General features: G+C 52.1%; 2 protein-coding genes across 3 annotated transcripts; both read left to right on the forward strand.

Moving 5' to 3' along the window:
* Window positions 1-317: 317 nt before the first annotated feature.
* On the forward strand, window positions 318-19179 carry TRIP6 (thyroid hormone receptor interactor 6). 2 transcript variants are annotated; one of them, XM_083706778.1, is made up of 10 exons: window positions 318-875; window positions 6911-7117; window positions 9551-9663; window positions 11321-11437; window positions 12974-13630; window positions 15150-15240; window positions 15548-15717; window positions 16814-16992; window positions 17389-17509; window positions 18042-19179. In XM_083706778.1, exons 2-10 carry the CDS (start codon window positions 6922-6924, stop codon window positions 18171-18173), a joined length of 1776 nt encoding a protein of 591 aa, XP_083562904.1. In that variant the 5' UTR covers window positions 318-875; window positions 6911-6921; the 3' UTR covers window positions 18174-19179. The 2 variants fall into 2 exon arrangements, with proteins under 2 accessions (XP_083562904.1, XP_083562905.1); XM_083706779.1 differs by having other exon boundaries at window positions 657-875; window positions 9605-9663.
* Window positions 12185-12711, forward strand: LOC310829078 (protein mago nashi homolog). The gene is made up of 2 exons (XM_083707258.1): window positions 12185-12492; window positions 12558-12711. Exons 1-2 carry the CDS (start codon window positions 12227-12229, stop codon window positions 12691-12693), a joined length of 402 nt encoding a protein of 133 aa, XP_083563384.1. The 5' UTR covers window positions 12185-12226; the 3' UTR covers window positions 12694-12711.
* Window positions 19180-21237: the final 2058 nt, after the last annotated feature.

A 21237-nucleotide genomic window follows, 5' to 3' on the forward strand; every position in this document is an offset into this window, starting at 1 on the left:
CTTCTTTCCTGGAGAAGGGAACCCAGGCGTCCTGGCCACCGAGGCGCACGCACCCCTTTCCCAAGGGAACCCAGGAGTCCTGCTCCCCTCCCCCACCTTCTTGTACCTAACTTAGAGGCACACTTTCCCCTCCCCCTGCCCAATAGGACCCAGGAGTCCTGCCCTGCTGGTACCCCCCAGGGAAAAACACTTTTATTATGATTTTAAGAAACTTTTAACTTTTAAACTAAAGGCAAAATTCAAACCACACTGACCATATGAAACAAAGAGGACCCAGGAGTCCTGCTCCGCCCCTTGAGCTGGCGCCCCACTAGAGGCAGACCCCTTTTTTTAGAGGACTCAGAATTCTCCCCCCCCACCCCCCAAAAAATCCTGACACACTTCCTCCCAGAGGACCCACCTAGAGGCGCAATCCTTCACTGGAGGACCCAGGCGTCCTGCCCCTTCCCCACCCCCACCCTTGCCCCCCAGGGGAGACCCCCCCAGCCCTTTACTCTAAAAAAAACCCTACAGAGGAAGACCTCCTCTCCCAAGAGGAACCCAGGAGTCCGAGAGAGGCAATTGGGGGGAGGGGAGGGGACCCTCCGCCCCGCCCCCTCCCAGACCCCCACCCCACCCCTCGCCCTCCTCCCACCGGAAGTGGCAGGAATTCCCAGGCTCCACGTGACGCCCTGGAATGCGGTGACGTCACCCCGGGGGGGTCCATTAAGAAAAAAAAAGTGTTGCGTGGGAGGCGGAGGGGGGGCAGAGAAAGGGAAGGAAAGTTTTCTGCGGGACGGAAGAAAGTTTGCAAGAAAGTTGCGCGCGGCCCGGGAGGGGATCGAGCTGGGGCGCAAGGAAGATCGACCCCACAAGCTGCCAGATCCTGGGATCAGGTGAGACCCCTGGGGGAGGGGAGGTTGCAGGAGACACCCCCCCGCCACCCCACCCATTGCATTCAAGCCTGATGCAGTTTTTAGGGTGGGGAAATCGGCCCCCTATTTCCGAGCTGGGCGCGTCCCCTGCCCTCTTCCCCTTACCTCCTTTTTCCTCCCCATGTATTCTCTAGGGTGAAAGTTGGCTGGCCCCCCAGGACCCCCTCTCACCCCCACCCCAGCCCCCTATGCATGGGGGGCTAATAGGGGGCTCTCCGCTCCCACTTTGGGGGCGACAGAGAGCCCCTTTGGAGATGCAGGGGGAGAGATCGGACGCCTGGGTTCCTCCTTGCTTGCCCAGACTTGTGGGGCGGCAGCAGCAGCCTTAGGGATCTTGGGTGGGTCGGAGGGTTTGGGGGCCCGGACGCCTGGGTTCTTCCAAGGAGGGGGTGCAGCCGTAGGCCTCGTCCTGAGCTGGGGGCCCCAGCTCGGAACAACCCCTTGAGCTTGTGCAAAGTGCCTTAAAAATCTGGCCTATGGGGCCCGACCCATAACTGGCTTCCAGAGGGGTCTGGGTGTGGCTTCGGAGCAGATCCTGACATGACTTTAAGGGGGGGGACTGAGAAGCTGGGCGATTTGGAGGAGGGCTGGGGGGAAGCCAGATTTGGCTTTGACCAAAAAAAAGGGGGTTCATTGGTATGAACCCCTTAAAAATCTGCTAGCCCACTCTGTGACGTGGCTTAAGGGTGCTTCTATACCCCACATTTGTGCAATTGTAGCAAGTGCTTTCCTTCCACACCCCAAATCTCCTTGCTGAAGTCATTTTTGCATGGCATTTGCAGAAGGAATAATCACAATTTTATTATTTCTATCCCACCTTGGTTGCTCCAGAAGCTCCTCATCTAAACTTCCCCAGTGAAATAGGATTTATATTATATTTTTTTATTGAAACCTTGAAGTCATCCTCCCGGTCTGGACCTCCTTCGATGATTCTCCTTATTGCATTCACAGGCCATCTTTTTTCTTCAGAGAAACTGAGGGAGTTTTTCCCCTTCTTCTCCTTCCATCCTCACAACAGCCTTGCGAGGGAGCCAGGGGCCAGGCTGAGACACTGGCGTAGCGTGGGGGGTGCAGGGGGGGCCGGCCGCACTGGGTGCAACATCTGGGGGGGGCGCGCTCGCCGCCTCCGGAGTCGCCGAAGAGCCTCGGGCGCAGGCTGTAGCAGAGCCCCATGTCTCGCGGAACCGACAAGCTGTGTGCGCGTCTGGGCTGAAGGCGTCCGGCAGGCAGCGGCTCTCAGCGCTCGCCACGGTCCCCGTGCGTCAGGGCTGCGGAGGGCGTGCCAGGCAGCCCCTCCTCACAACCCGGCCGCCGCCGCTGCTGCTGCAGCTGCTGGGCCATGTTGCATTTTCCTCGCCTCTCTGCCCTCCTCCTCCGGGCAAGCGGCGTCGTTTGGGCGCCAGCGCCAGCGGCAACTCGCCTCAGATCACCTGACACGGACCCGCCGCCGCCGCCGTGGCTACCTTCCCGTAAATACCCCAGCCCAGGCAGCAGCAAGAAGAAGCTGGCAGCGGCGGCAGGTTAGGGGCGCAAATCACTTGCCTTGCCCCGGGTGCTGACAACCCACGCTACGCCGCTGGGCTGAGAGGCAGGGACCAGCCCCTGAGGCCACACACATAATAATAATAATAATAATAATAATAATAATAATAATAATAATAATTTTTATTTATACCTCGCCCTCCCCAGCAAAGGCTGGGCTCAGGGCGCCTAACAACCAATAATAAAAACAAGTTGAATGAATACAACTTAAAAAACAAGATTAAAATACAACTTTAAAACATTAAAATGCAGCCTCGTCATAGGAGAAGAAAGGAAAAAAGAAAGAGGGGGAGTGAGATTCGTTGGTCTGGCACTCCAACTACGGCACCATCAGCTTTTCGCAGTTGGCCTCGGTTTTTTTGTGTGTGTTCTTAAGAAGGTGTGGATTTTCTGAACATCTGAGGTTGAATCCACCATTCCCCAACCAGGTGCCCTCCAGGCAGCCTCGGATGGGTCCGAACCACCTGGAGGGCACCATTTTGGGGAAGGTTACCGTATTTTCCGCTCCATAAGACGCACCTTTCCCCTCCTAAAAAGTAAGGGGAAATGTGTGTGCATCTTATGGAGCGAATGCAGGGGGGAGGCAGGCAGGAAAAGCCCCAAAGAGCCACACACAAGCTCCGTGCGGCTCTTGCGGGCTTTTCCGTGGCCAGTCAGTCCCTTCTCCCTCCTCGTAGAAAAGCCCGCAGGAGCCACACGCTCCTTAAAGGGTGCGCGGCTCCTGTGGGCTTTTGCGGGAGGTGGGGGTATTGCCATACCCACACGCAGCCTCTCCCGGCTGGAGAGGTTGCGCGCGGCTATGGCAGAAGCCAAGGGACGCGGGTGGCGCTGTGGGTTAAACCTAGGACTTGCCGATCAGAAGGTCGGCGGTTCGAATCCCCGCGACGGGGTGAGCTCCCGTCGCTCGGTCCCTGCTCCTGCCAGCCTAGCAGTTTGAAAGCAGGTCGAAGTGCAAGTAGATAAATAGGTACCACTCCGGCAGGAAGGTAAACGGCGTTTCCGTGCGCTGCTCTGGTTCGCCATAAGGGGCTACATGACCCAGAAGCTGTCTGCAGACAAACGCCGGCTCCCTCGGCCAATAAAGCGAGATGAGTGCCGCAACCCTAGAGTCGGTCACGACTGGACCTAATGGTCAGGGGTCCCTTTACCCTTTACCTTTACCTAGGTTTTCCAGACACCCCACCCACAGCACCACCCAAAAGCTTCCCATTTATTTCATCTTAACCCTGCGAAGTAGATGAGTCTGAGAGAAGCAGGGACTGGCCCTAACGCCAATGAGCCTCATGGGTCCAGTGAGGGAATTCGAACCCGACTCCAGTGCTCTAACCTTTTACCTTATGGCAGAAGGCTTCTTTGCTCTACGGGGCTGGGGGGGGGGGACCTGGGCTTCCCCAACAGCCCCAAGAAGCTTGCGGAGCAGCGGGAAGGCTGCACGCCTTTCTGCTGCTCTCCGACCTGCTCTTTGGGGCTGGCGGGGGGCTTCTCCCCACCAGCCCCAAAGAGCAGGTCGAAAGGAACCCAAAGCCTCCGGAGCGCAGGGGGAACTCCTGCCACGCTCCGGAGGCTTTGGGTTACCTTCACTGAAGCCTGGTGCGCACCAACCCCTCTCGCTCTCCAGGCTTCCAAGGTAGCTGCCTGAAGGCGACTGAACCATAGCTGTCAACTTACAGATTTGAAAATAAGGGACCAGCAGCCTCGAAAATAAGGGATCAGCAGCCAAAATAAGGGATTTTAGTCAACCAGCAGCCAAACGAAGCCTCAAGCGGTGGTTCCCACAGCGCAGCAACCAAGCAAAGGGGATGCAGCAAGGAAAACCACCGTCCCCTCTCCGCTGGGAAGCGCTGAGCAAAGGCGAGTCCCCAGGCAAGGCGGCCGATTTGATTGGCCCAAGGCATGCAAGCTCCACCCCCCAGTCGTTCTCAGACTCCTTATTGGGTGAGCAACGCAGCCGAGCAACACAGCTGGAGCCTCCCTCCTCCCTGGCCGGCAGGGAGGGAGGGAGAGGAGCTGCTTCCTTTGAAACCTGGGAAATTTAAGGGACATCATCAGTAAGGGACAGCAGCGGGACATGGCGCTCGGATAAGGGACTTTCCCGCCAAATAAGGGACGGTTGACAGGTATGGACTGAACACACCTTGAACGGCACCTTGTTTTAGAGGGGGCTAACAAGAAAAAAATAATTCTCTCGCTCTCTGCGCAGTGCCTCCTGCCGCTTCGCTGGAGGGGTCCTGGACAGAGAGGGGGAGATTTTTTTTTCTTGTTCTCCCCCTCTAAAACAAGGTGCCTCCTATGGTCGGGTGCGTCCTATAGAGCGAAAAATACGGTAGTTGATTTCCTAGCTTCAAGGTGCATCTCTGTTGTGACTAAACTAAAATCCCCAAAACTGGCGAATGATGCTGATGAGGGTTGCATATATGACCCACTCGCTACTCTGAAATGAGTGTTGAAATTCCGCCTCGCAGGGTTGTTGTAGAGAATTAGGGAGGAGGACCATGCGTTCCACCCAGTGATTTTTTTCCTGGGTGATACGCACACCCCTAAACATGTTGTGAATCTTTGTACTTTTCTCCATTTACTTTATTTCCCCCGGTTTGAGCCATAAAACAGTGGTGTTCTTGAGTCAAAATAAGAGTACCCCTAAATATCTTTTTTTAGAAAGAAAGAAAAAGCACTGGCCCCACCTTGGAGAAAAAGGTGGGATAGGTAAAAGGTAAAGGGACCCCTGACCATTAGGTGCAGTCGTGACCGACTTTGGGGTTGTGGCGCTCATCTCGCTTTACTGGCCGAGGGAGCTGGCGTACAGCTTCCAGGTCATGTGGCCAGCATGACTAAGCCGCTTCTGGCGAACCAGAGCAGCGCATGGAAACGCCGTTTACCTTCCCGCCGGAGCGGTACCTATTTATCTACTTGCACTTTGAGGTGCTTTCGAACTGCTAGGTTGGCAGGACCAGGGACCGAGCAACAGGAGCTCACCCCGTCGCGGGGATTTGAACCGCTGACCTTCTGATTGGCAAGTCCTAGGCTCTGTGGTTTAACCCACAGCGCCACCCGTGTCCCTCAAAGATGGGATAGAAATGCAATAAAATAAAATATTTCTTCTTGTATTGTCCAAGGCTGTCTTGCAAAGAGTTTAGATGCTGCGGAAGGGACCCAGGAGTCCTGGGCCCCGTGAACGCTCTCTGCTAACGTTAGCAGAGCTGTAACAACACTTTTAATGTAACGAGAACTACGGACGCAATGGAGTTATAAAAAATCTGGATTATTTTTTTTAAAAAGATGCAGTAGAAAAGGTTTAATCATTGAACCCATAGAGGGGGAAGTCCAGAGATCTGTGGGGATCTTGTAACTTCGGATGAGCTGTGGTATGATTGTAAATTAAAATATGGGCAGCTGTTTACCAGCTCCACCCAAGATGAGACCCTCCCTGCCCCCTGTCTGTCTCGCCAGAGTGGCGCATGCTCTGGTTATCTCCTGCTTGGACTACTGCAATGCACTCTATGTGGGGCTACCTTTGAAGGTGACCCAGAAACTACAACTAATCCAGAATGTGGCAGCCAGACTGGTAACTGGGAGCGGCCGCCGAGACCATATAACACCGGTCTCGAAAAACCTACATTGGCTCCCAGGATGTTTCTGAGCACAATTCAAAGTGTTGGTGCTGACCTTAAAAGCCCTAAACGGCCTCAAAGGCCCAGGAGACCTGAAGGAGCGTCTCCACCTCCATCGTTCTGCCCTGACACTGAGCTCCAGCTCTGAGGGCCTTCTGGCGGTTCCCTCATTGTGAGAAGCCAAGTTACAGGGAACCATGCAGAGGGCCTTCTTGGTGGTGGCGCCCGCCCTGTGGAACGCCCTCCCACCAGATGTCAAAAGAGAACAACAACTACCAGACTTTTCGAAGACATCTGAAGGCAACCCTCTTTAGGGAAGCTATCAATGTTTAACAAACCACTGTATTTTAATACTTTGTTGGAAGCCGCCCAGAGTGGCTGGGGTATAAATAATTTATTATTATTATTATTATTACAGTGGTACCTCGGGTTACATCCTCTTCAGGTTACATCAAACATTAAAAGCTTCCCTGAACAGGGCTGCCTTCAGATGTCTTCTAAAAGTCAGATACAGTGGTACCTCAGGTTACATATGCTTCAGGTTACATACGCTTCAGGTTACAGACTCCGCTAACCCAGAAATAGTACCTCAGGTTAAGAACTTTGCTTCAGGATGGGAACAGAAATTGCTCCACGGTAGTGGGAGGCCCCATTAGCTAAAGTGGTACCTCAGGTTAAGAACAGTTTCAGGTTAAGAACAGACCTCCGGAACGAATAAAGTACGTAACCCGAGGTACCACTGTATTTAAAACTAAATTTAAAAAAGGAGAAAAGAAAAAGCTCTCTGTGGCAACTTCTGAGGCCCAGATTTCTTAAAATAAAATTCTCTCTTTGCATTTTTCCTAGCCCCCCACGTGATGTCTGGCCCCACCTGGCTTCCCCCGAAACAGGTGGGGGTCCCAGGGCAAGCTGGGGTCACAGTTTCTGCTCCGGCCGCCTTCAAGCCCCAGAAGAGTTTTGCTTCTTCTCCTGGTGCCCCCCAACCCACCTATGGGTCTCAGGAGGCCAACGGGACGATGAGCGTGCCAACGCAGTACCTGCCCCCCGTGCCAGGTAAGGTGGCGGCGCAGAACACCAATGGATTCTTTGCATGGCAGCGGGTTGGAATGGATGACCTTTGGGTGTCCCTAACAACTCTGCAATTCCAGGATTACCATATTTAAATCTTAGAATAGCTTTGGAAGCGGGTATAGGCTGTAGGCTCAGAAGTAGAAGACAGTGCATTTTAAAACAGTATCATTTGTCAGCGATAAAATGTGAAGATTTTTATGGTTGAAGTAAGCGTGATTTTTTTAAAAAATAATGGTTAGAAATTATGATATATGTAAACTGCTAAAGATGAAGTAAAATGAAAATCAGATAGGGGGGACTTGGGGAAGCTCACCTAACAATGTTTAGAAAAAATAAGGACAAGATAATAATTTGTTTGTATTGTTTGTTTTTCTGTTTGTGTTGTTTATTTGTGTTATAAAATGAATAAATGATTTTTTTTGGGGGGGGGACCCAATTCCAGGATGACCTAGGGGGGAGGGGTGCTAAGAAGCAAGGGGGCAGCAGTGGGTCAGGTTCATCAATTTTGTTGCATGAAATAGGTTTCACTGGATTTTCAGTGAATATGCAGTTTGTTGTGACTGTGTTGAATTTTATGCCATTATCTAAGGGGGGCTGCTATTCTGAATTACGCTCCTTGTATGGGGGGGTAGGGGGCGCTTGGGCTGATTTTATGGGACCGAGCAAGGAGGGCGCTCAAAAAGTTTGGGGTCCGAAAAAGTTTGGGATCCACCGTTTTAAGGTCTTGGACCCCTGACCATTAGGTCCAGTCGTGGCCGACTCTGGGGTTGCGGCACTCATCTCGCTTTACTGGCCGAGGGAGCCGGCGTACAGCTTCCGGGTCATGTGGCCAGCAGGACTAAGCCGCTTCTGGCGAACCAGAGCAGCGCACGGAAACGCTGTTTACCTTCCCGCCGGAGCGGTACCTATTTATCTACTTGCACTTTGACGTGCTTTCGAACTGCTAGGTGGGCAGGAGCAGGGACTGAGCAACGGGAGCTCACGCGTCGCGGGGATTCGAACCGCCGACCTTCTGACCGGCAAGTCCTAGGCTCTGTGGTTTAACCCACAGCGCCACCCGCATCCCTATGGTCTTATTAGCCGACAAATCTCCAGGTCTGGGTGGCGTCTTAAAGGACTTGAATGTGAAATCGCTGGTCTTCCAAAAAAATCCTCCTAACCGACCTCGCTGGGTCGTTGTGAGGAGGGGGGTGAACCCTGTACTCCTGGGAGAAAAAATTGGGATATAAATGCAAGAAATAAGCTCTTCCGCTGACCTGCTTAAGAAAGCTGGATGGGAAAATTTGATGAAAATGGTGTACCAATGGTACCTAACTCCGGTAAAATTGGCTAAAATTTACAAATTAAAATCGAATACCTGTTGGAGATACAAGAAAGAAATAGGAACAATGTTTCACATGTGGGAATGCTGACGTATTAAATAATTTTGGAATGAAATATATGAAGAAATCAAAAAGATGTTTAAAATACCTTTCAGTAAAAAAAAACGGAGGCATTCCTTTTAGGTATAATAACAAACAATATTCCTGACAATCAAAGGACATTATTCCTTTATGCAACGACAGCTACCAGGATGCTTATAGCAAAAAATTGGAAAGGGAGAAAAATTCCATCAATGAAAGAATGGCAAATTAAATTATGCGAATATATAAATCTGGCAAGACTCACAGCATTCATAAGGGGACAATCGGACAAGAAATTATTAAAAGAATGGGGATGTGCTAAAGAGTATAACGAAAAAGCATTGTTCTGGAGTAAGTATATCGGCATGTAATGAATGATGCACTTTGCATCTCCTTGCACTTTGAGGTGCTTTCAAACTGCTAGGTTGGCAGGAGCAGGGCCTGAGCAACGGGAGCTCACCCCGTCGCGGGGATTTGAACCGCCGACCTTCTGATCGGCAAGCCCTAGGCTCTGTGACTTAGACCACAGCGCCACCTGCGTCCCTAAGGGGTTTGTAAAGTAAAGGTAAAGGGACCCCTGACCATTAGGTCCAGTCGTGGCCAACTCTGGGGTTGTGGCACTCATCTCGCTTTACTGGCTGAGGGAGCCGGCGTACAGTTTCCGGGTCATGTGGCCAGCATAACTAAGTCGCTTCTGGCGAACCAGAGCAGCGCACGGAAACGCTGTTTACCTTCCCGCTGGAGTGGTACCTATTTATCTACTTGCACTTTGCTGTGCTTTCAAACTGCTGGGTTGGCAGGAGCAGGGACTGAGCAACGGGAGCTCACCCCGTCGCGGGGATTTGAACCGCTGACCTTCTGATTGGCAAGTCCTAGGCTCATTGGTTTAGACCACAGGGCCACCCGTGTCCCAAGGGGTGTGTAAATTTTATTTAATAGATGGAAAATAATAAACCTCCCTCTTGGTTTCTTCTCTCCTCCCACCCCCTGCTCTCAAAATCTTTTTCTCCAGGCCCTCTGCCCCATGTTCACGACCCCACCGGTGACCATCATTACTCTTCCGCAGGCGAGAGAGGATCTGGGGGTTCCTGGCGCAGCGCTTCTCCTCCTGGGTACCCCTTGCAGGTAAGCTGGGCTTGCAGGTGGGTTTGCGTGGTGACACCAGGTTTTGGGATTCACGAATGCCCGAAACCCCATTGCACTAGGATCAGATTTCTCGTGAGATCTGAAGACCAGCCTGACAGTCACTGTTATGATTTCTTTGGTGCTTGGCTCTAGATCAGGGGTCCCCAAACTAAGGCACCTGCCCACTCTTACCGGCGCTGCAAGCATTATTTGTGCATGTGCAAGTGTTATTGCTTGGCTGCGTTGCTCACCCAATAAGGAGTCTGAGAACGACTAGGGGGTGGAGCTTGCATGCCTTGTGCCGATCAAGTCGGCCACCTTGCCTGGGGACTCCCCTTTGCTCAGCGCTTCCCAGCAGAGAGGGGACGGTGGTTTCCCTTGCTGCATCCCCTTTGCCGGGTTGCTGCGCTGTGGGAACCACCGCTTGAGGCTTCGCTTGGCTGCTGGCTGGGCTTTCTGCCTTTGGCTCAGAAGTTGAACATACCTGTGCTGGGAAAATCCCTTATTTTGGCTGCTGGTCCCTTATTTTCGAGGCTGCTGGTCCCTTATTTTCGAGGCTGCTCGTCCCTTATTTTCAAATCTGTAAGTTGACAGCTGTGCTCCCATCTCTTGCGCAATTAGTGCCAGCACCGTCCATTAAGAGTTTGGGTGTAATCTTCAATGCCTCCCATTCCATGGAGGTGCAGCTCACAGCTTTAACAAAGGCGGCATTTTTTCATCTCCGCTAAGCTAAGCAGGTCCCTTACCTTTCTCACCCTGATCTGGCCACTGTGATCCACGCGACGGTCACCTCCAGGCTTGATTATTGTAATTCGCTCTACGTGGGGCTGCCCTTGAAGCTCACCCAGAAACTCCAGCGGGTGCAGAATGCCGCAGCGAGACTCCTTATGGGGTCCTCGCTGTGAGATCACATTCACCCGGTGCTATACCAGTTGCACTGGCTCCCGGTGGAGTACAGGATCAGGTTCAAGGTGCTGGTTTTAACCTTTAAAGCCCCATGTGGCCTAGGACCCACGTACCGACAGGACTGCCTCTCCTGGTATGCCCCGCAGAGAGGTCCACAATTGACAACATTTTGGAGGTCGCAGGTTTGCAAGGTGGTTAGATTGGTCTCAACTAGGGCCAGGGCCTTTTCAGCACTGGCCCCGACTTGGCGGAACGCTCTGTCCCGAGAGACCAGGGCCCTGCAGGACTTGACATCTTTCCGCAGGGCCCGCAAGACAGAGCTGTTCGGCCTGGCCTTTGGCCAGGGCACAGCCTGACCCCCTCCTTTGGTAGTTCTCACAGAACTCTAGCCCAATGGTTGCTATGAATTTGATTCTAGAATGAATTGATTTTAAAATGTATTTTAATTAATTGATTGTGATTTTATGGCAACTGTGTTACTTTTACTGTTATTAGCAGCTCTGAGTCTGGCTTCTGCCAGGGAGGGCGGGATATAAATTATTATTATTATTATTATTATTATTATTATTATTAACCCAACAGTAGGTGGGATTTGGGGGGGTTAGGGGGGTCTCCCAGGCTTCAGAGTGGTATCTCTCACCACCCATCGGCTGATCGGCGCTGAGAGACCACCCCACCTCCGAAGCCCTGGATTTTTCCGGAAGGGGGCGACCCACCTGCCCCTCGCTCACCCTTCTCTTTCTTCCAACAGGGGGCGCCTCTTGAGCAAGGTCCTCCCCGCCCCTCCAGCATCGACGTCCAGATAGACTCCCTCACAAGCATGCTGGCCGATTTGGAGAGCGCCCGGCAGCGCCGCGGCGAGAGGCAGGTGAGAGACACCGTACGGGAATTCGGGGGGGGTGTGATACCTAACCCCTGTGCCTACCCACCCTCCTAGAATTGTAGGGTTGGCAGGGAACCACGAGGGTAATCCAGTCCAGCCCCCTGCGAGGCGGGAATCTTTTAATCAACATGGATCCCGTACTCACAACTCTGAGATTCAGAGCCGGGTTTACCTGTAGCCCTGCTACTGGTGTTGGAAGACTTGTAACAGGTTCAAGGACTTGCCGCCGCTGCCAATTTTGCCCAAAGCATTTTTTTAAAAAGCAGAACTCAAGTTTGCCATGCGGCCGCTAGGGAGCCGGGTTCGGATCTCGACTCCGCCATGGAATTTGACAGGACCTCATAAGGCTGTCGTTGTCGAGATACAGGGGCATGAGGGTAAAAAATATACCGTCTTTTTCGCCCTATAGGGCTCACCTAGTTTTTTTTGGGGGGGGGGAAATAAAAAAAAATTATTTCCCCCCCAGGCGCTGGGCTGGGGCAGGGAAAGCCTGAGCTTCCCCTGACCCCAGCCCCCGGAACAGGCTGCTATCCGCAAGGGCTCTCCAGGCTTGCAGATATCTGCTCCGCTGTGCTCCCCGGGTTTCGGTCTGCAGGCTGCTGTCCGCAAGCCTGGAGAGCGAGAGGGGTCGGTGCGCACCGACCCCTCTCGCTCTCCAGGCTTCAGCGAAAGCCTGCATTTACCCCATGGGACGCACATGTGCATCCTTTAGGGCGAAAAATACAGTAATAGAGGCAGCGGGTGTCTTGGCGGGCCGGTGTGGCATATGCGGCCATGGCGAGAGACTTCTGTCTGCGTTATTACGTTGGGCACAAGGCGAAGTTCGGCCTCGAGTTCGAGTTCCGCCCTGACGGGAAACTGAGATATGCAAACATCAGCAATTATAAAAACGATGTCATGATCAGAAAAGAAGCCCATGTACACAAAAGTGCGATGGAAGAGCTAAAGAGGATAGTCGATGACAGTGAAATCACGAAAGAAGATGATGCATCATGGCCGCCTCCCGACAGAGTTGGCCGGCAGGAGCTTGAAACTGTACTGTATTTTTCGCTCTATAGGACACACTTTTCCCCCTCCAAAAATGAAGGGGAAATGTGTCCTATAGAGCGAAAAATACGGTAATTGGTGATGAACACATCTCTTTTCCCACATCCAAAATTGGTTCTCTTATTGATGTAAATCAGTCCAACGATCCAGAAGGTCTAAGAGTGTTTTACTACCTTGTCCAGTACCTCAGGTGAATAGTCTTCAGTCTCATTGGATTAAGATTAAGCCAATTTAAATTGTATGGATTTAAATTTGTACTTTAAGTTTCTTTCGGTGTTTCTTTCCATTCCTTATCTCTCACTGGTTTAAGAATTTAAGAAATGCTAAAAAGCTTTTATTCCCTTTAAAACACAACAACAGAGGCAGTGATACGATGGAGGTTTCCGCACTTATTTTGTGGTGGCACACCCCTCGCTGATATCGTTCGCCAGTTTTGTGCCAGTCCCTGATCCCTGCCCCTTCTTTCCCCCACAGAATTTGGAGCCTGCTCCCTTCTCCCACAGCCTCCCTCAGGCTGCCATCGCCAAGCCTGCCTCTGCCTACAAACCGGGCCCTTCCGGAACCTTCTCCACCCCCGCCAAGCCTCTGGGGTTTGACGCCTACGCCAAGAGTGCCCCTTATGGCGGGCAACCGGCCCCTGCCCCGTACGTCGGTGCCGCCGTCTCCGGGGACCCCTACGCCGCCGGCTACCACCGGCCGGGCGCGGCCGCCAAACCGTACCCTCAGCCCATGCCCGCCTCGTACGCCACGGCTTCCTCGTCTGCCGGCCCACCCTTCAACGTCCAGGTCAAGGTGGCACAGCCGGTTGCCGGGTACAACCAGCCCCAGCGCCGGGCGGAGCAGGCGTACGGACCGCCGTCCCCCCGGCTGGGCTACCGGGCAAAACCGCCCCCTCAGTACGCCTCGGAAGTGGGCAGCCGGCCCCGGGGCCACGACGCAGAGCCTTGGTACCCAGAGCCGCCGTCGTACGGCCAGCGGATGGCCGAAGGGGAGTTCTACCCGGGACCCGGGAAGGTCGGGGCGCCGGTGGGGCAGTACCACCCTGGGTTGGCGAAACCGGGCAAGGAGGAGATGGCGGTGGCTTCGCAGATGCCGCCGGCAGCGGGCGGAGGACTGAGGTTTCAGCACCAGGTTAGAGAAGAACCCTGTGGGGAGGCATGCAAGGGGCATTTGTACGGGGGGTCCTGTGTTCGAGTCACAAGAGATTTCGGCAGGTTTTATTTTGTTTTCCCGTCAAGTGGGGAGAAGGGGGTATTGCAGAGGGTGGGAATGTTTCTGTGGTCGACGGTTAGAGGAACAAGAAGCTTCTGTTTCTGAACTGCCCTGGGGAACTTCAGAGGAAGGTGGGGCGTGCAAATTTAATAAACAATCATTATCTACTTGTATGTATCTGAACTGCCCTGGGGGTCTTTGGATGAAGGACAATTAATAATAATAATAATAATAATAATAATAATAATAATCTGTCCACGTCTGAACTGCCCTAGGGTTCTTTGGGTGAAGGGCAGTATACAAATTTAATCTATTATTATTATTATTATTATCTGTCTATATCTGAACTGCCTTGGGGATCTTTGGATGGAGGGCAATACAAAAATTTAAGAAATAATAATAATAGTAATAATAATAGTCTATATTTGAACAACCCTGGGGTTCTTTGGATGAAGGGCAGCATACAAATTTAATTAATAATTATTTACTTTTAATTTAATTTAATTTAATTTAATTTAATTATTTAGTTAGCCTTGGTGAAGACTTGACGTTTTCATCCCCAGAAAAGTTTTTGATTTGAGTTTCCATTGAAATGAGGCTGTATTTTAATGTTTTAATGTTGTATTTTAATCTTGTTTTTAAGTTGTATTTCAATCAATTTGTTTTTATATCGGGTGCTAGTCGCCCTGGGGAGGGTGGGGTATAAATAAAACTTATTATTATTATTATTATTATTATTATTATTATTATTATTATTATTATTATTATCATCATCATCATCCCATGTCTGAACTGCCCTGGGGTTCTTTGGGTGAAGGGCAGTATACAGATTTAATCAATAATAATCATTACCTATCTATCTATTTATCTTCATTGGACGTTCTCCAGCAGAGGCTTTATGGCCCCCCGTTAGCAATTCTTTAGCTGCGATTCCCGCGTTGCAGGCGGGTTGGGCTGGATGACCTTTGGGGGCCCTTTCTCTACGATTCTGCAGTATTGTCGAGCTGGGAAAGGTTCCGCAAAGGGCAGAGCCAGAAGGATCAAGGGGAGGGATCGACTCCCCTAGAGAGAAAGGGCATTTGCAATTTTTTTAGTTTGGACCAAAGGAATGTAAGGAGAGACATGTTAAGAGGTTTATAAAAGTGACTGTATCCTGGAGGAAGCGGGAAAGTTCCCTCCTTCTCTCTCGTAGCTCTAGGACTTGTGGGGAACCAGTGAAGCTGGATGTTGGGATATTCAGGGCATATAGAAGACGGTCCTCCTTTGTGCTGGGCATAGTTAGACGGCGGAACTCCCTGCCACAGGAATGGGCACCAACCTGGCCCCCCGTTAGCAAAGAGGATTAGGCAGATTCACGGAGGAGAAGAGGGCTATGGGTGGCTTGAGAAGGGAGGGGGCTCATGGTTCTTTCTCTCTGCTCCCCATCTCGACTCACCAGGTTCCCCCCAGCCGTCCGGAAGAGGAGCTGGACCGGCTGACGAAGAAGCTGGTGTACGACATGAACAACCCTCCGTCGGGCGAGTATTTCGGTGAGGTTTTCTTAAGCCTGCGGCCGAGTTTGGCACCCCGAGAGATGACAACTGCTTGGTGGCATGGCTTCAAAACCGGGGTCCGCAGAGGCCGAGAGGGGAGGGGGGCGGTCTGGTCTGCAGCTGTGTCAGTTTCGGCTGCTGGTGGAGCCTCCATGCTGAGGGGCAGTCTATCTGCAGACGGGACCTGGGGAACGCTTCCCTTGCCCGAAGTCAGGCTGGGTTGTAGAGAGTTGCTGGCAGGGGCATTTTGGGGGAGCGGTTGACCCCGGAAAAGGCCTCTGAACACCTCCTTCCTCCCTGACAGGCCGCTGTGCCCGCTGTGGGGAGAATGTGGTTGGCGACGGGACGGGCTGTGTGGCCATGGACCAGGTCTTCCATGTGGAGTGTTTCACCTGCGCCACCTGCCGATGCCGCCTGCGTGGGCAGCCGTTCTACGCCATCGACCGGCGCTCCTTCTGCGAATCCTGCTACATCGTGAGTGGGGCAGGGAGGTTAGGGGGTCCTGGCAGGTGAGTGGGTGCAGGGGGGGGTGTAGCCTCTGCGGAGTGGTGCATGCTCTAGTTATCTGTCCATGGAGGTGCAGGTCAGTTCTGTGTCCAGGGCAGCTGTTTACCAGCTCCATCTGGCACGCAGGATGAGACCCTCCCTGCCCACTGTCTGTCTTGCCAGAGTGGCGCATGCTCTGGTTATCTCCCGCTTGGACTACTGCCATGCCCTCTACGTGGGGCTCCCTTTGAAGGTGACCCGGAAACTGCAACTAATCCAGAATGCGGCAGCTAGACTAGGGACTGGGAGCGGCTGCCAAGACCATATAACACCGGTCCTGAAAGGCCTACATTGGCTCCCAGTACGTTTCCGAGCACAATTCAAAGTGTTGGTGCTGACCTTGAAAGCCCTAAATGGCCCAGTAGACCTGAAGGAGCGTCTCCACCCCCATCGTTCAGCCCGGACACTGAGCTCCAGCTCCGAGGGCCTTCTGGCGGTTCCCTCACTGCAAAAAGTGAGGTTGCAGGGAACCAGGCAGAGGGCCTTCTCGGTGGTGTCGCCCGCCCTGTGGAACGCCCTCCCAGCAGATGTCAAAGAGAAGAACAACTACCAGACTTTTAGAAGACATCTGAAGGCAGCCCTGTTCAGGGAAGCTTTTAACGTTTAACAGACCACTGTATTTTAATACGGTGGTACCTTGGGTTACATACGCTTCAAGTTACAGACTCCGCTAACCCAGAAATAGTGCTTCAGGTTAAGAACTTTGCTTCAGGATGAGAACAGAAATTGTGCCCCGGCAGCACGGCAGCAGCGGGAGGCCCCATTAGCTAAAGTGGTGCTTCAGGTTAGGAACGGTTTCAGGTTAAGAACAGACCTCCGGAACAAATTAAGTACTTAACCCGAGGTACCACTGTATTTTAATACTTTGTTGGAAGGCGCCCAGAGTGAGTGGCTGGGGGAACCCAGCCAGATGGGCGGGGTATAAATAATAAATTATTATTATTATTATTATTATTATTATTATTATTATTATGCACAGTCTGTAAGTTGAAGCCCCCTTTCCCTCTTTCCCTCCTCTCGCCAGGTGACCTTGGAAAAATGTTCTATGTGCTCCAAACCCATCATGGACCGGATCCTGCGAGCGATGGGGAAAGCCTACCACCCACAGTGCTTCACCTGTGTGGTTTGCCATCGCTGCCTCGATGGCGTCCCGTTCACAGTCGATGCCACCAGCCAAATTCACTGCATCGAAGACTTCCACCGGTAAATCTCTCCCCCCCCCCCAAGTTTCTGCTAAATGGAACTTTCTTGGATGGGGAGGGGGGGGGTTCATGAGCACCCATGGCTCTCTCCTCCCAGCATGCTTTGGGGTTCGGAGCAGATGGTAACTCTGATTCGCCCACAATTCTCCCTAAAGTCCAAAGTTTTACATCCATTTGAAATACAGCTTTTAAAACCTTCCAAATTGCCCTATCTTCCAGGAGTTTGTCTCATCTTCCTTTAACCCCATCCACATTGGTGGGCATCTCCTGTGGCAGGGAGTTCCGCAGGTTTGACGACGTATGGATATTCTCCCTCCTCTAGCAGATCTGAGCTAAAAGCGGGAGGAAATTCGCTTCTAAATGCCTTAATCCTTGTCTCCACCCCCCCCCCCGGCAGGAAGTTTGCCCCCCGGTGCTCAGTTTGTGGTAATGCCATCATGCCAGAGCCTGGAAAGGAGGAGACCGTGCGAATCGTCGCCCTGGACCGCAGTTTTCACATAGGCTGCTACAAATGCGAGGTGAGACCACTTTGGCCGGGCTCCCGGTCTCTTTGTCCAGTCCTCTTCTGAGGCCATCCAGGTTAGTGGCCATCCCTGTTTCTTGTGGGAGGGTGTTCCGCAGGTTAACATTATGCTCTGTTGGAGAGGAGGAGGAGGACCTCTGGTTGGGGGACACCTGTGTTCCTTCTTGGGTAGTTTGTTCCCTTTTGGTCCCCACCTGCACTCCGCACTCACCTGGGGCTTCTAGAAGCTTCAGCGTGCGAGGGCGGCCGCAATACCGGGAAACGGCTTTGACTGGCCGGCTAAACCAGGTGAGAGGAGCTGATGGGTCTCAAACCCATGCTTTCCTTTGGGCCACACCTGCGAGGCCGAGAGGGAGGTCTGGTCATCTGGGCAGCCCAGGACCCCCAGACACACTTGCGCCTGCGGGGGGAGGGGTCACTTCAGTGCTGCTGATGCAGAGGTTTGACTTTCCCCCTGGAGGCGCACTCCGTTGTCTCTCGAGACGGACGGATACCAGCCACCAATTCTCTTCTCTCTCCCCTGCCAGGAGTGTGGGCTGCTCCTCTCCTCCGAGGGCGAAGGCCGAGGCTGCTACCCGCTGGACGGCCACATCCTTTGCAAGAGCTGCAGCGCTCGGCGGATCCAGGAGCTCTCCTCCAAGATCACCACGGACTGCTGATGGCTTCTGCCTCCCCCCGTCTCCTTGTTGGTTTTCTCTATGGGTTTCCGCCTCCTCAACCGCTCACATTTTGCACCCCACTTCCTGCTGCCTTTATCCCGGAGTTGCAGGCAGTTGCGATAGACAACCCGTTGGGGCCTTTCCATCCCTTCTGTTCTAGGAATTTCTTGACGTTCATTTCAGCCCTCTTTTCCTTTGGCCATAGAAACCCTGCTGTGTGTCTCGGGGGCAGCAGCAGTGCATCTCAAGCCCCTAACTCTCCCTAACTTTTTCTCCCTGCTGCCCCACTTTCCTGTCCTGCCCTGGCTGCCTCCCTCCCTCCTTCCCCCCCCTACCCCCACCCCAATTCTCCTCTGCGGGTTGGCGGCTTCGAACATCAACCCTGCATTTCTCAAAGCGGAAGCGGATTGCCTCTGTCTTCGCTCTGTATATATCTGTCTTCGCTCTGCATATCTCTGTCTTCTCTCTGCACGTCTCTGACTTCTCTCCACCACCAGCCCCACCATTTCCCTGCCTTGAGGGCTCCCCAAAACCTATAAGCTGGTCTTAGCTATGTGCCATCTCCCCTCTCCCCCCCCCGGTCAGTTACAGCAGCCTTAACCAAGCAGATGCCGTCCAAATGCTTTGGCCTACAACTCCCATCAGCCTCCAGTCAGCTGTGCTGGCTGGGGGCTGGTTGGATTGGAATCCAGAACACTGGAGGGCAGCAGCAGCAGCTTAGAAAAAGGGTGAATTTTACTAAAATACCCTTCCTCGCTCCTCCACCATTGCCACTAACTGAAGGAAATGGGATATCAACATCTGGGTCTATATCCCTAGCTCTTGGTTTTATTTTTTTTATAATTCCTCAAGTTCCTTCTCTGTGTGTGAGTGTTTTTTTAAAGGATGGGTATTTTTTAAAAATACATTAAACTCCCCACCCCACAAGCGTCTTCCCCCAGGGCGTGGGGCATTGCGTTCATGTGCATTATGTGTCAGAATTTAATTAAAGATGTGTCAAACTTCACCTTGTGTCTGCTAATTTGGGGGGGGGGCTTTTGCTGAACTGCCCCCCCAACCCAACCCAGGGGACCGGGAGAGCTGTTACTTGGGCTCGGATTGCATCGGCCGGCAGATTATTTACTTATTTCATAAAATATATTACTCCACTTGATTGTGTTGGAAAACAACAATGAGCTAAAAATAATTTTGATAATTTTATTATTTGTACCCCGCCCATCTGACTGGGTGGCCACTTTGGGTTTACCGAGTGAATGAAACAATCAGTCAAAACAACTCTTTAAAACATTCAAGTGATGAAATCGGCAGCAAACTGGAATCCGGATTAAAACACATCGGCGTTCCGCATCCCTTGGGTAGCCTTGTCTAAACGAGAATCGTTTGTGAAGCACTGAAAAGAGCACGGCAAAGTTTCTTGCCTGATATCAATAAGCAGGGAGTTCCAAAGTGTAAAGGACCGATCTTTTGCAAATTTCGGATCTGTGGCAGCTCTCGCTGTGATCTCGCAGGTAAATTATTCCCATCAGGTTGGGGACAGACGTGGTGATTCAGCTGAGCCTGGACAGTGGAGGTGGGATATACTGCAAGCAGAGGTGTTGAGGTCCGGATATGGGGGTGTCAGAGACCAGTATATCTGCACCAGGGTTCCCACCTCCCGCACCCCAGAGCCACTCAATTGGCATGAAATTTGAGGGTTTTTTAGCCCTTGAGAAGGAAGTCAATTTTGTGTCCAGGGCAGCTGTTTATCAGCTCCATCTGGTACACAGGATGAGACCCTCCCTGCCTGCAGACTGTCTGGCCAGAGTGGTGCATGCTCTAGTTATCTCTCGCTTGGACTACTGCCATGCGCTCTACGTGGGGCTCCCTTTGAAGGTGAACTACAACTAATCCAGAATGCGGCAGCTAGACTGGGGACTGGGAGCGGCTGCTGAGACCACATAACACCGGTCTTGAAAGACCTACACTGGCTCCCAGTACATTTCCGAGCACAATTCAAAGTGTTGGTGCTGACCTTAGAATCATAGAATAGAATCATAGAGTTGGAAGAGACCACAAGGGCCATCGAGTCCAACCCCCTGCCAAGCAGGAAACACCATCAGAGCACTCCTGACATATGGTTGTCAAGCCTCTGCTTAAAGACCTCCAAAGAAGGAGACTCCACCACACTCCTGGGCAGCAAATTCCACTGTCGAACAGCTCTTACTGTCAGGAAGTCCTTCCTAATGTTGAGGTGGAATCTTCTTTCTTGTAGTTTGGATCCATTGCTCCGTGTCCGCTTCTCTGGAGCAGCAGAAAACAACCTTTCTCCCTCCTCTCTGTGACATCCTTTTATATATTTGAACATGGCTATCATATCACCCCTTAACCTCCTCTTCTCCAGGCTAAACGTGCCCAGCTCCCTTAGCCGTTCCTCATAAGGCATCGTTTCCAGGCCTTTGACCATTTTGGTTGCCCTCCTCTGGACACGTTCCAGTTTGTCAGTGTCCTTCTTGAACTGTGGTGCCCAGAACTGGACACAGTACTCCAGGTGAGGTCTGACCAGAGCAGAATACAGTGGCACTATTACTTCCCTTAATCTAGATGCTATACTCCTATTGATGCAGCCCAGAATTGCATTGGGCTTTTTAGCTGCCGCGTCACACTGTTGGCTCATGTCAAGTTTGTGGTTAACCAAGACTCCTAGATCCTTTTCACATGTACTGCTCTCAAGCCAGGTGTCACCCATCTTGTATTTGTGACTCTCATTTTTTTTGCCCAAGTGCAATACTCTACATTTCTCCCTGTTAAAATTCATCTTGTTTGTTTTGGCCCAGTTCTCTAACCTGTCAAGGCCGTTTTGAAGTGTGATCCTGTCCTCTGGGGTGTTAGCCACTCCTCCCAGGTTGGTGTCATCTGCAAATTTGATCAGGATGCCCTTGAGTCCATCATCCAAGTCGTTGATAAAGATGTTGAATAAGACCGGGCCCAAGACAGAACCCTGTGGCACCCCACTAGTCACTCTTCTCCAGGATGAAGAGGAACCATTGATGAGCACCCTTTGGGTTCGGTCAGTCAGCCAGTTACA

Source organism: Podarcis gaigeae (genome assembly GCF_964106915.1).
Source record: "Podarcis gaigeae genome assembly, chromosome: 13".
NCBI lineage: Eukaryota > Metazoa > Chordata > Lepidosauria > Squamata > Lacertidae > Podarcis > Podarcis gaigeae.